The sequence below is a fragment of the Hoplias malabaricus genome, chromosome 2, assembly GCF_029633855.1.
Source record: "Hoplias malabaricus isolate fHopMal1 chromosome 2, fHopMal1.hap1, whole genome shotgun sequence".
NCBI lineage: Eukaryota > Metazoa > Chordata > Actinopteri > Characiformes > Erythrinidae > Hoplias > Hoplias malabaricus.
The window spans coordinates 78,095,074-78,108,005 of NC_089801.1; the positions used below are offsets into that span (position 1 = coordinate 78,095,074).

Below are 12,932 nucleotides of genomic sequence, written 5' to 3' on the forward strand. Positions count from 1 at the left end.
GAGGTTATTTGCATTGACCATTTATAGGTAAATGTGGGTGTTACAGAGGCAACACAGAGAAAACAGCGTTCAGGTGTGTGTACAAATGGTATTATAAATGATGTTTTTTGGGCGCAGGCTATTTTCTGGCTGTTCATGCTCATTTGAAGATCCATGAAGAGTTTTATAAATGAGGCCATTGATCTTTAATCCAGCATCTCACTGATGCGGGGATGGGAGGACTTAAAGTTTACATAATAGTTCCTTGGCTCTCAGTGGTTTAGATAAAGCTTGTGATTTTTAACTGAAGGTTTTCATTCCAAGAGCATTGTTATACTTTCAGAAATGTCCTTGTTCCTCCATGACATAAGAAATATACAATGTTGTAACTCCATCATTAACAGCAGCTTTATTTCATAAAAAAAAGTGTTTGTTTATATTATTTTTTTTAAAACCACACTACATACACAGCAGTTCTCAATGAATCTACAGACATTGTGCTGTCCACTCACATCAGGCAAAACCGAAAGGTGGGGGGAGAAGGAGAGAGAGAATATGAAAAATACAGAGAAGAAAAATAGAAAATACTACAAAGACAGAATGTAGTGAAAGACAAAATGAGAGTTACAGTGTGAGAGAAGAAAATAGAGGGCAAGATGTAAATAGAGCAACCAAGAATGATTAGAAAAAGAAAGAATATTAATAATATAGAAAATAAAGAAATAGTGGAGACCAATAAAAAGGAAATGTAGGAAATAACTGTGCATGATTGTATGTGTGTGTCAGCAGCACAGTGGCACAACAGTGGGTGTTGATGTCTCATAGCCCCAGATTACTGTGTTTGTGGGTTTAAATCAAGTCCCCAATCCCAAGAGCTCACCAGGCATTGGGGATAAGGGAATAGTAACAAGAGAGACATAAATAGAGGAAGAAAAGTAACCGTATCCGAGAGTGAAATAAAAGAAAGCAAACAAGAAAATCTGTATCAAGTGAGTATCAATTAAAAAAAAAAGTATAAAAATCACACAATCATACAACACTATTCTATATGACGCAAACTCACTGAGGAGTATAAGTAATAAAGCCTAAACCCAGCATAGAGAGGTTCAGTAAATGTGGTGCGGAGTGTATGTAAGTGTGTTAGTGTGTGTGTGTCAGGGGAGATGCTGTAGAAAGACAGAATGCCAGCCGGACAGTCCACATACACTCCTACTCTGTTAGATCTGGAGGGAGGGGGAGTGATAGCAGTGATCACATTGTTGTGACAGATAGAGTAACTCTCATTAGCGCACTCCAGATTCCAGGACTTTTCATTAAGTCCAAACCTACAATCACTGCCTCCTTTTCTCCTGATTGATTTATATGTCACTGAAATATTAACTCTCCCCCACTCCACCCCACCATTCCAGTCAGTTTCCCAGTAACAGCGTCCAGTCAGACTCTCTCTACTCAAAACCTGTTCCCAAAACTCAAATCTCTCTGGATGATCAGGATATGACTGTTTCTCCCAAACACGCTCCACCTTCCTGTTCCCCTCAGACAGAGAGAGGTCTGTGTGCACTGTGTTTGGGTCCAGTGTGAGCTCACAGGCATCTGCACACAACAAGACAACATACAATCAGACACACAATAATATATACAAGAAAAAACACAACACTCAACACATAAAATAAATAAATACAACATATATAAAGGCCGGCACGGTGGCGCAGCAGGTAGTGTCGCAGTCACACAGCTCCAGGGGCCTGGAGGTTGTGGGTTCGAATCCCGCTCCGGGTGACTGTCTGTGAGGAGTTGGTGTGTTCTCCCCGTGGGTTTCCTCCGGGTGCTCCGGTTTCCGTCCACAGTCCAAAAACACACGTTGGTAGGTGGATTGGTGTGAGTGAATGTGTGTGTCTGTGTTGCCCTGTGAAGGACTGGCGCCCCCTCCAGGGTGTATTCCTGCCTTGCGCCCAATGATTCCAGGTAGGCTCTGGACCCACCGTGACCCTGAATTGGATAAGCGGTTACAGATAATGAATGAATGAATGAATGAACATATATAAAGATGATGAAAATGAGCAAAAAACAGAGTGTTTAAATTTAGAAGGTTAGGTTAGTTGAGCAAGCTTGGGACCAGAGGGTCACTGTTTCAGTTCCCAGGACTGGCAGGAAAAAATTCATCCATGACTGAAGTGCTGTTGAGCAAGGCACCCAACTCCCAAACTGCTTCCTGGGCACCGAGCTGGTTTGTAGCCTCCTGCTCTGATTGTGTCCTGCCCCTAGTGTGTGTGCCAAATTGCTCACTAGTGTGAGTTTGTATTCACTACCATGGATGGGTTAAATGCAAACTGGATTAATAAAGGCAGTTCTTCTTCTTTAAACACCGTTCAAAAAGCCACTGACAAAGTACAAGCAAATGGAAGGCATTGTGTATCTGAAAAATGCCATATGAGAATTATAAGTAGTTGTGCAACTAACACTGTAGCTGGGTGCTGGAGCAAAAACAGTGACAAACTTTTTATTTCTTTATTTCTAAGAGATAAATCTTAAGATTTCATTCCAACAAATCACCAACAAACTCTCATCAACAAATCGACCTCTTAGCCCAAACTTCTCTCAGTCAGAACCCCCAGGATGCAACCAGAGAGCGAGAGAGAAAGATTAAAAATTAAAAAAAGCAAGATGATAGCAAGAGAGAGAGAAAACATACATTTTCTTGGTCCTGGTCTCATCCTGATCTCTCCTGCATGTTCCAACCTACAGCAGAAAATAACCACACACAGAGTTGAGTTGGTAGTGTTTGAGTGGTGTGTTTTCTCACTGTTCTCTTCGTCTGAGCCCTACATTCAGCTTCATTACAGCTGTCATTCATTTATTTCATTTTTGGAAACAGACGTGTGTCTACACTCACTGTTTGCTCTCTCAACTCCACTGACAACACAGGAGCACTTTGCTGTTGTACAATTACAGACTGTAGTCCATCTGCATTCGTTTTTCAATGGTCAGGACCAATGCTTCATTTGTAAATTACGAGGTAAGGGAACACAGAGGGAGGAGCTATCTGGCAAGCACTGGAGGCTGCCTGCAGGATGCTGTTGGCTGGATATTTTTGATTGTTGCACTAATTTCAGTACAGTAGGAACACAAAGTTTTATAAATCCAGCAGCACTGCTGTGTCTGATCCTTGTCACAGTCACTGAGCACTGAGAATCATACCTACTCTGTGGTGGTTCTCACCTTTAAAATAGTGTGAAAACAGGCATAAAATGTATGCAGAGCCTCATGGATTACAGTCTGTCATTGTAGAACTACAAACATACACTACAAAGTGTATGACCAGTGGGACTGAGAGTATGTACAGTGGGTTCAGAAACAAGGCAGTGATCATAATTTATTGCTAAAGCAGTGTATACTACTACAGCACAGATGTTTCATATCAAGGACCATAAAAACACAATAATAGCCTACGAGACCAGATTAACACACAAGTTCAGCACTCAACGGAAAAGGTTGTCCATACCTGAGTGTGTCCAGTCTGCAGTGTGGATCCTCCAGTTTAACAGTGAGCAGCTTCACTCCTGTGTCTCCTGGGTGATTGTAGCTCAGATCCAGTTCTTTTAGGTGTGAGGGGTTTGAGCTCAGAGCTGAAGCAAGACAAGCACAGCCTTCCATTGTAACCAAACAAAATGACAATCTGCAGAGAGCAGGGAGAGGGATGTGATATTTACTCAAAGAAAAAGAACCAGTAAGCATCAAATTCTGTCCAGTGTGCATTAACATTCATTCATTCATTCATTCATTCATTGTCTGTAAGGGTTTATCCAGTTCAGGGTTGCGGTGGGTCCAGAGCCTACCCAGAATCACTGGGCACAAGGCAGGAATACACCCTGGAGTGTATTCAACCACATAACATTACCAAATATTGTAAATATCATATAATGTGCAATTAATTACTATTAATGTAGTACCTGGAAAACAGAGGCCATTACAGACCTTAATTAGGTAAACTACACTATGGATTTTTTGAGCTTTTATGTTGGCAGATTTATTTGTGATATTAGTTTTGTAGATTAGATCGGCAAGCATATTAAATATATATTTTTATAAATCACTCCTACAAAAAACTGATGTAAGGCTTGAACCCATCTGTGATATGGTGATTCATGGTGATACACATTAAAAATGATTGCTTTGTGTCAGCTTGAGTATCATGTGAATTAGGATCTATTCTATAAAATTTATTTTACATAATTTTTTTTTACATTTTTTTCTTTATGTTTAAAATGTTCTTTTTTTTGTAAATATACAACAAAGATACAATAAAGATGTTGGTGAAACATTTAATATCAAGAATGAACTGACATGACAGTAAATAAAATCACAGCTGAACTCTGACCTGAGTGTCTCCAGTTTACAGAGTGAATTCTTCAGTGCAGCAGAGAGCTTCTCCACTCCTGAATCCTGCAGGTCATTGTTACTGAGGTCCATTTCTTTCAGGGAGGAGTTCACCAGTAAAACTGAGCCCATATATTTGCAAGAGGTTTCTCCAAGTTTACACCCCGCTAGTCTGTAAAGAGAGAGGATATTACACAAGTGTCACTGTGTTTCTTTTTCTCAAAAAGTTTTAGAATCAGCTACAAAATTCAATTATATGAACATGGTAAAAGAATCTTTATTAAAAATGCTTGAGTTCTGAATTTGTGTCAGTTCAGAGTTTTGGATTGTGTTGTATACCAGTAAAATACACCCATGGGAAATTTCAGCTGATTAAATTAAACTTGTGTATGTGCAGACATCAATATTTTGTGGTCCATATGGCCAATGCATCTTCTGGTGAGAGAATGCTGTGTGCACCCGAGCTGACACAATAGACTTTCTTTGACTTTTCTTTTGGACGTTTTGAACTTCATCTACCTCTTGTAAATTTCTGCTTTTTCTATCGGCACTAACTGAATTTGCCTAGTGTAACTGAAAGCCTGTGCTCTTACTGGTGGTATTTACTCTTTACTGCTGCCACTGAAGGACTCTTTACATGCTGATTTATAGGAGGACTACTTATTGTCTGCCTACTGGCTCTATCCATACTGCTTGCTGCCTGCTGTTACTCCTCCTTCCACTTCTCGCGAGACCCTTTACTCCTGCTGTCTGTGGGCTGTTTACCAGCCTTCAACTAGTGAGTCTTTTTTATAGATGATTTCTATGAGACTCACTCTGTTACATTCGCTTGGCTGTCTAACTGGTGTGTTTTCATACAGATGCAAGCTCTCTGCCTCTTTATATGATGTGTTCACTTATTTGACCAAATCCCATTTCACCCCTTAGCCCTACCCCACTATTTTGCATAGGGCTAGGCATGTCTCAGTTAATGTTGGCAATTAGGAGTGGGGTCAAGGAGGAGGGCCATACACCCCTTGAAAGAGAGATTTTTCAGGAGCGCACTTCAAATGATGGGCTATTAATGAAAGATGGTGGTACAAGCAACCAAATAAAGCCACAAATGTCAGTATAATATAATCACAGTAAATAAAATCACAACTGAACTCTGACCTGAGTGTCTCCAGTTTACAGTGTGAAATCTTCAGTCCAGCAGAGAGCTTCTCCACTCCTGAATCCTGCAGGTCATTGTTACTGAGGTCCAGTTCTTTCAGGGAGGAGTTCACCCAAAAAACTGACCCCAGATCTTCACAAGATCTTAATCTAAGTTTACACACACCTAGTCTGGAAAGAGAGAAGTTATTATTCACAGAATAGTTACTCCTGAATATATTAGGAAAATCATGCTGATTTCATTTTACAGATGTAACAAACAAACAACAACAAAGCAAAAGAAAAGCTTCCTACATTGGAAGGTGTAAAAGCTTTCGCTTCACAGCTAAACACAAAAAGCTCTTAGTGAAGATAAACAGAAACACCACAAATAACAGGATAACATCAAGCAGATCAAATTTCAGGCAAATGTTTTACATCTTATTAGACAGGCTCCTTGTAGAATACATTAATACATAAAACCTCTGCTCTTTAGGAAAATCTGTTACTCCACCAACAGAATATTTTTTAAGCCCTGACAAATTTAGAGACAATGTAAAACAAGCTGATTGAATTATTGCTTGTTGTGTTTTATTAGCTAGGAATGCAGCATTTGATATTTACTTATTCTAAATAAAAAAATTTAAAACTAAACAAAATTAATGTTGGTGAAGCATTACATATTAAATATGAACTGACCTGAGTGTCTCCAGTTTACAATGTGAACTCTTCAGTGTCACAGTGATCATAAATATCACTGTATATATGTATATATATGTACATATATGTATATATGTAAATATACAACAAAGATACAATAAAGATGTTGGTGAAACATTTAATATCAAGAATGAACTGACATGACAGTAAATAAAATCACAGCTGAACTCTGACCTGAGTGTCTCCAGTTTACAGAGTGAATTCTTCAGTGCAGCAGAGAGCTTCTCCACTCCTGAATCCTGCAGGTCATTGTTACTGAGGTCCAGTTCTTTCAGGGAGGAGTTCACCAGTAAAACTGAGCCCAGATTTTCACAAGACTTTTCCCCAAGTTTACACAAATTTAGTCTGTAAAAAAAGTAAACACCTCACAAAATAATCAAAGATTTTTTTCTGGAAAAAAAGAAGTACAAAATTATATCTTTTAAGTAAGCAACATCATAAACTGCAGATCACATGACATGCAAGAGGAAAGGCTCTGTGGGAAAGGTTGATGGTGTTGTGTTATTTGATTGGATTTTGAGTTTAAAAGGGCAGCTTTATTTTATTCCATATGTAAATGGCCATTTGAATTGAATAGACCTATCATTATGACATAACCATCTTAATGAATGAGATAGAGACAAGAGAAAGGGGTGCTACTAGGTTTCAGAGGAATGCTAATCCAGAGCTTCCTCCTGCATTTTTTCCAAATGCAAGGAACTAAGAGTAGAGTACATGACAAGGTGATAGGATATAGAAGTTTAGTGAGATATTGTGGGCTTAAACAATTTAGCCATTTACAAGCCAAGATGATTATTTTATAGTAAATGCTAAATTTTACAGGTAGACGGTGTAGGAATGTGTCTGTAATTGTAGAAAGACAAAGTGCTCCTCTAGGGTCAGAAGAGATGAGAGAATGGACAGAGAATAGAGAAACAAGGAGGTGGTCTTTCTGTTATGGTTGATGAGTGTATTTATGTGTGCATAGTGAGTGGACCGTTTACTGTACCTTTCAAACCTTACCTTCTATTCAAGAATGAACAGAAATAAAGCTCACCTGAGTATCTCCAATTTACAGTTTAAGCTCTTTAGTCCGTCAGACAACAGCTTCAATCCTGAATACTGCAAGTCACTGTTACTGAGGTCAAGCTCTTTCAGGGGAGAATTTGGTGATTTTAGAGCAGAGCCAAGAGTTTCACAGGAAACAGTGGTGAGTTTACAACCCGTTAGTCTGCAGGACAAAAACAGAACAGTATAACTAATTCAGGATTGAAGTTGTAAGTGATTATTAAACTGGGGAAAGGGTCTGGGTTACACTATACACACATCTATACTCAGTTTCTCTAAACTTGCTTACACACTCCACAAGCTGTGGGATCTGTGATTCATTTTGTAATCAATATGATTCAGTAGGCACTGACAGCTCTATTAGAAAACTACTATTCACCTGACATGAACCACTCCATATTTTATATCAACTGTAACATTCAAACACTCACACAGCCTTTCTGCAGTTGATCAGGGCTGGGATCAATCTGTAGAAACCCTTCTCAGTGGTTTTGTACTTCCTCAAGTCCAATTCATCCAGCACCTCATCTGAATTCACAAGCATGTAGGCTAACGCTAAACACTCTCCAGTAGACAGTTCCTTTTCTGAGCGTTTCTCTGGCTTAAGACACTCATGAACTTCCCTGGATAAAAATGAGTGATTCATTTCAGTGAGACAGAGGAACAGGTTGATAGATCTGTCAGAAGGAAGATCCTCTGATTGTATTATGCGTTTGATGTACTGAACTGTTTTCTTGAGGGTCTGTGAACTGCTCACTGTGTGTGTCAGTAGGTCCTGCAGAAGTTGTTGATTGGAATCCAGTGAGATGCCCAAAAGAAAACGGAGAAACAGATCCAGGTGTCCAGTTTTACTTTTCAAAGCTGAACACACAGCTTCTCTTAGCAGCTCGTCCAATGAAACTTTGCCAGGCTGCTTCATGTTTCCAGGCTTTAAAAGCTGCAGTTCCTTCATGTTCTTGTTCACATAGCAGTGAAACACATAGAAAGCAGCCAGGAACTCCTGAAAGCTCAGATGCACAAAGCAGTAAACCTTCCTCTGGTAAAGCACAGACTCCTCCCTAAAGATCTCAGTGCAAATCCCAGAGTACACTGAGGCCTCAGTGACATCAATCCCACACTCTCTCAGGTCATCTTCATAGAACATCACATTTCCCTTGATCAGCTGTTTGAAAGCCAGTTCAGACAGTTTCAGAAACATGTTCCTGTTGGATTTTAAGAGCTCTTTTTTAGTTCCTCTCCCTTGTCCTTTTAAACACTTTTCCTTCCTCATGAGTGTCTGAGTGCACAGGAAGTGTGAGTACATTGCAGTCAGAGTTTTAGGGATTTCTGTGGTCCCTTGTTTCATGATTTGCTGAAGCACAGTTGCTGAGATCCAGCAGAAGACTGGAATGTGGCACATGATGTGGAGACTCCTCGTCGTCTTAATGTGGGAGATGACACGGTCGGCTTGGTCTTGGTCACTAATCCTCTTCCTGAAGTACTCCTCCTTCTGTGGATCATTGAATCCCTGAATTTCTGTCACACGACTGATGTACTGAGAGGGGATCTGATTGGCTGCTGCTGGTCTGGAGGTTATCCAGATGTGAGCAGAGGGAAGCAGGTCTCCTTTGATGAGGTTTGTCATCAACACGTCCACTGAAGACACCTTGGTCACGTATGACACTTTCTCACACTCTGAGAACTTCAGTGGAATTCTGCTTTCATCGAGGCCGTCAAATATGAACGCAGTTTTACACACGTCATATTCCTTTGTGTCCAGACCTCGGAGCTCAGGATGAAGGTCACACAGAAGTCCATGAAGACTGTACTGTTTGTCTTTAATCAGGTTCAGCTCTCGGAATGGAAGCACAAACATGAACTCTATATCCTGATTGGCTTTTCCTTCAGCCCAGTCCAGAATGAACTTCTGCACAGAGACAGTTTTTCCAATGCCAGCAATGCCTTTAGTCAGAACGCTTTTCAGTTTTTCCACTTGTGGATTTTTATCTTCTTCTCTTTCTTCATATCTCACATCTTCATCCATCACAGCTCTGGTGTTGTCTTCTTCCATTTCTCCCATCGTACACTGTACAGGGTTAAATATGTCTAAACAGTTTATTGGTGTATCTGGCAGGTTTCGTTTCCAGTGTTTGTTTTCAATCTGTAAAACTTCATGTTCCTCATTCACTCCTTCCCTCTCTCCCTCAATGATGTAGAGCTGAGTGTTAACCCTGTTCAGGAGGATTTTATTCTCTTGTGTTTTGAATCCCTCAAATAAGCTCTCGTACTTGTTCTTCAGGCTGACTCTGTTTCTCTCTGAGACACTGAGCAGAACGTCATCCACTGGTTTGTATTCATCCAGGTCCATGGACTCCTCCATTTTTGGATACTGAACTGGACATGTTTTAAACCTCTTTCTGCAAGAGATAAATAAGTGAAAATGAATGTGAGAATGACAGCAGAATGAAAAGTAACTTTAAATGACTGAGACCATCACAAATAGCAGTAGTGAGTATTTCAGACCGGCTGTATACCTGTGTTTTACTGAGCCACTACTCTAGCTGAGTAAAGGGATTGTAATTTTGGAAACTAGCGAGTGGTTATAATGCTATCGTTGGTGGGTGAAAATCTAGTTATCTGTGAAAATTCAGCTGACAAAATTTACCTGGTTCTCCCACCCTACAATGGCTACCTGTAAAGTTTTGATTTGACTATGTAATACCTTTCTTATAAATCTCTAAATGGTTTAGGCCTTTATCATCTCACTGACTTTCTCATAACCTAACATCATACTAGTTTTTTAAACTCAAAGTGTAAACCTACCTTTTCATAAAAGACTTTGGTTTATCATCAACTTTCAGGCTACTGATTCTCTACTGGTGTTATACTTGACAAATAACCATCCACCTTTTGAAATGACAGAGAAGACTACCATGAACTAATGTGTAGAATCTGCTCTCCAGAGATTGATGCAGGAAAAGACGGATCAAACAAACTGTGAAAGTGTTTAGTCTACTGTTTCATGAGCACTATTTATATCTTAGACTATTCCTTTTAAAATGTGGTCTGTCTGAACACAAACTCCAGTCAAACATGCTACCCAGCTCCTCTTGAGAGGAAAGGTCTCCCAGTGATGTGGAATGACTTTATAGCTTGTGAAATCAAGACTGACAAGCCATTATCAGATGTTATTTTCTAGTCTGAATAGTTTTTAATGAACTAGTCTGAAGTTTCTCTAATGATTCTTATTCACGTTATGGAACAGCCATTGTAGTGATGCCTAGTGTCCTGGACGCTTCAGATATTCTGTACTAAAATCAGCTTTAAATATGACTTTCCCATTTTGCTCAGTGGAGAATAACCTCATTATCTGGGGGTTACAAAGCAATTTGATTCTTCAGTTCATGTGAGATGCACTTAGTAGGAATATTAAAAGTAGTAAATAATATTTTTTATAAATAATGTTTGCTTCTATTTGTTGTAAAATAACAAATAGCTAACTCACTTTGAGTCACACTTTCCACAGCTGAAATCTGTCATATTATCAGGCTCCATCATGAAGTTTTCAGTTTTCAAAGACCCAGGTAAACACTGGAGATGCTGCTGTCTTCTCAGTGTGAAGAAGAAGCATGACTAAGATTCTGAAACACACACTGTAATAAACTTCAATTCACTGAAAGAATCAGTCAATGCAGTTTGAAGAAATACATTTAAGAGTGCATTTGTTTAAATTCCATATCAACACAAAACTTTAATTTCTTAACTAATCAACAGTAATGTATATTTCCAAGGTATTCTTCTGCAGCCAACATCTGCAGATGTTCTTCAAAAGATAACTCAGCACAATGGAAACAGACCCCAGTAAAAACATTGATCACATATCATGAAAATTACTCACTCACATCTGCATTTTCTCTCCATGTTTTACACTTTTTAAAATCTCCATTTACTTTGTCTCCTCTCCTATTTCCGGACTGTTCTTTCTGCCACATTCAGCCCACTTTCCCCCCCTCTCTCTTACTGATTTCCCTCTTTCTTCTCACTCATTTTCTTTCTTTCCTCTTAAAGGTCACTCTTTTAACTGGGTAAACTTGCTTTTCTTGTCATTATACCTATGCACAACAATTTTTTCCTCCGGTTCTGGAGCATCTGTGGCAATGAACACACAAAAACACACAAAATCGGAGCTTCTGCTGTGGCTCATTCTCATTTATATACAAGATAAAATATATAGATAAGGCACAGAGGTCTGCTCTGAACAGGGTTGTTTAGAGAAGGTAAGAACGGTGTTGAGCTGTTTAGGAGTGGTGTTTTACCCAGAGCAGGGTTGTACAGCCTTTTGTTTTAACCAACAGATTTCACATATACACCTACACCAGAGGGCAAATACCAGCGGAATCACTGGGTCGGGTCCAGTTTATATGACGTCACTTCCTGTCACTGTCCGAAACAGCAAGCTCAGTGTATCTCTAACAAAAATCCCACTAACGCGCTTCGGTTTTGTTTTTAAATCAGTTCCCAACACGCTACCGTAAGGTTTAATAGAGGCACTTCTTCGCAATGTTTAGCGGAGCTTTTCCAAAAGGAGGCTTGGCTGACCGCAGTTGAAATCTGACACCGACCATGTTTTCATCCAGATGGAGTATGACTGCCCAAAACAAAAAGCGATAAAAAAAAACGTGTATCTCTTACATAAATCGCACGAACGCCCTTCTGCTCGGACACAGAGCAGAACAGGAGTTTAGTTTAAACATAGCTTTAGCTGAAGAAACACCCAGGTCTTGTACCGCGAAAGAGAAATCCCAGTTTGGCGTTCACTCCACACGGAGCCAACGGAAAGCTCCCCTGGGTTCTAACATTTCATTCGAATATCAGCAGCTCGGCTGTGAATTTAGGTTTATTTACAGCTACAGCAACTTTCCACGGACACAGCGGTTTAAATTCAGAAAGATATTAAGCATTTTCACACCGTCCTCATTGTGAACTTTGTCCTGGAGCTAAACCTGCGGTCAGCAGCTCCAGAGGATTTTAGCGCTGTTAACTCACACAGATTCCAGCCCAAACAGAGTGGTTTTAATCTTTTTGCAGAACCTATGAACTGATTCCCAGGTATTAAATCATATTAAAGAAGATTAATAAGCTCACCGTGTTCAATCCCAAACGTGTGGGATCCATCCTCCTCTCCTTTAGCAAGGCCCCCCGGTCATAGTTTCACTTTCATTAACCCTTCAGACTCCACTGCGCTCTTCTGATGTTTAGAGATCACTCAGTTTATTCCACGAGCTCATTCATTCATTATCTGAAACCGCTTATCCAGTTCAAGATCGTGGTGGGGCCGGAGCCTACCCGAAATCACTGGGCGCAAGGCGGGAACACAGCCTGGAGGGGGCGCCAGTCCTTCACAAGGCGACACACACCCACACACTCACGGTTCCCCCTGTAGGAAAGTATCTATACACCACTGGAGTGGGTCAGGGTCTTTCCTCGCTGATCCTGGATCAGTGCTGGCTGAGATAACGCTGAAAGCTGCTTCTTAAACTGTGGGTTCTTCACGCTGAAGAACTGACCATTTCCAAAGTCATCAGAAGGAGCTCAGAGATGATGCTGAGAGATGATTAATGTGATGGTTTGGTTATTACCAAATTCATAACAGAAACACATCATTCATTTATTAACAACTGTACATTTAGTTTAGAAAC

General features: G+C 40.0%; 1 protein-coding gene across 1 annotated transcript; it reads right to left on the bottom strand.

The window, feature by feature from the left end:
• Window positions 1-375: 375 nt before the first annotated feature.
• LOC136687339 (NACHT, LRR and PYD domains-containing protein 3-like) lies at window positions 376-12,413 on the bottom strand. Its single transcript, XM_066661725.1, has 11 exons — window positions 12,379-12,413; window positions 10,739-10,874; window positions 9,321-9,650; window positions 7,686-9,260; window positions 7,244-7,417; window positions 6,382-6,552; window positions 5,509-5,679; window positions 4,358-4,528; window positions 3,482-3,655; window positions 2,672-2,718; window positions 376-1,572 (listed from the first exon to the last, which is right to left on the bottom strand). Exons 2-11 carry the CDS (start codon window positions 10,789-10,791, stop codon window positions 1,019-1,021), a joined length of 3,420 nt encoding a protein of 1,139 aa, XP_066517822.1. The 5' UTR covers window positions 10,792-10,874; window positions 12,379-12,413; the 3' UTR covers window positions 376-1,018.
• Window positions 12,414-12,932: the final 519 nt, after the last annotated feature.

Excerpts from the sequence above, each read along its gene's own strand:
- LOC136687339 (XM_066661725.1), bottom strand. The coding sequence starts at position 10,791 with ATGATGGAGCCTGATAATATGACAGATTTCAGCTGTGGAAAGTGTGAC. Across the intron at positions 4,529-5,508 it reads TGTAAACTGGAGACACTCAG|ACTAGCGGGGTGTAAACTTG; the intron begins GTCAGAGTTCAG and ends CTCTCTTTACAG. Across the intron at positions 1,573-2,671 it reads GAGACCAGGACCAAGAAAAT|ATGCCTGTGAGCTCACACTG; the intron begins GTATGTTTTCTC and ends TGTTGTGTGCAG.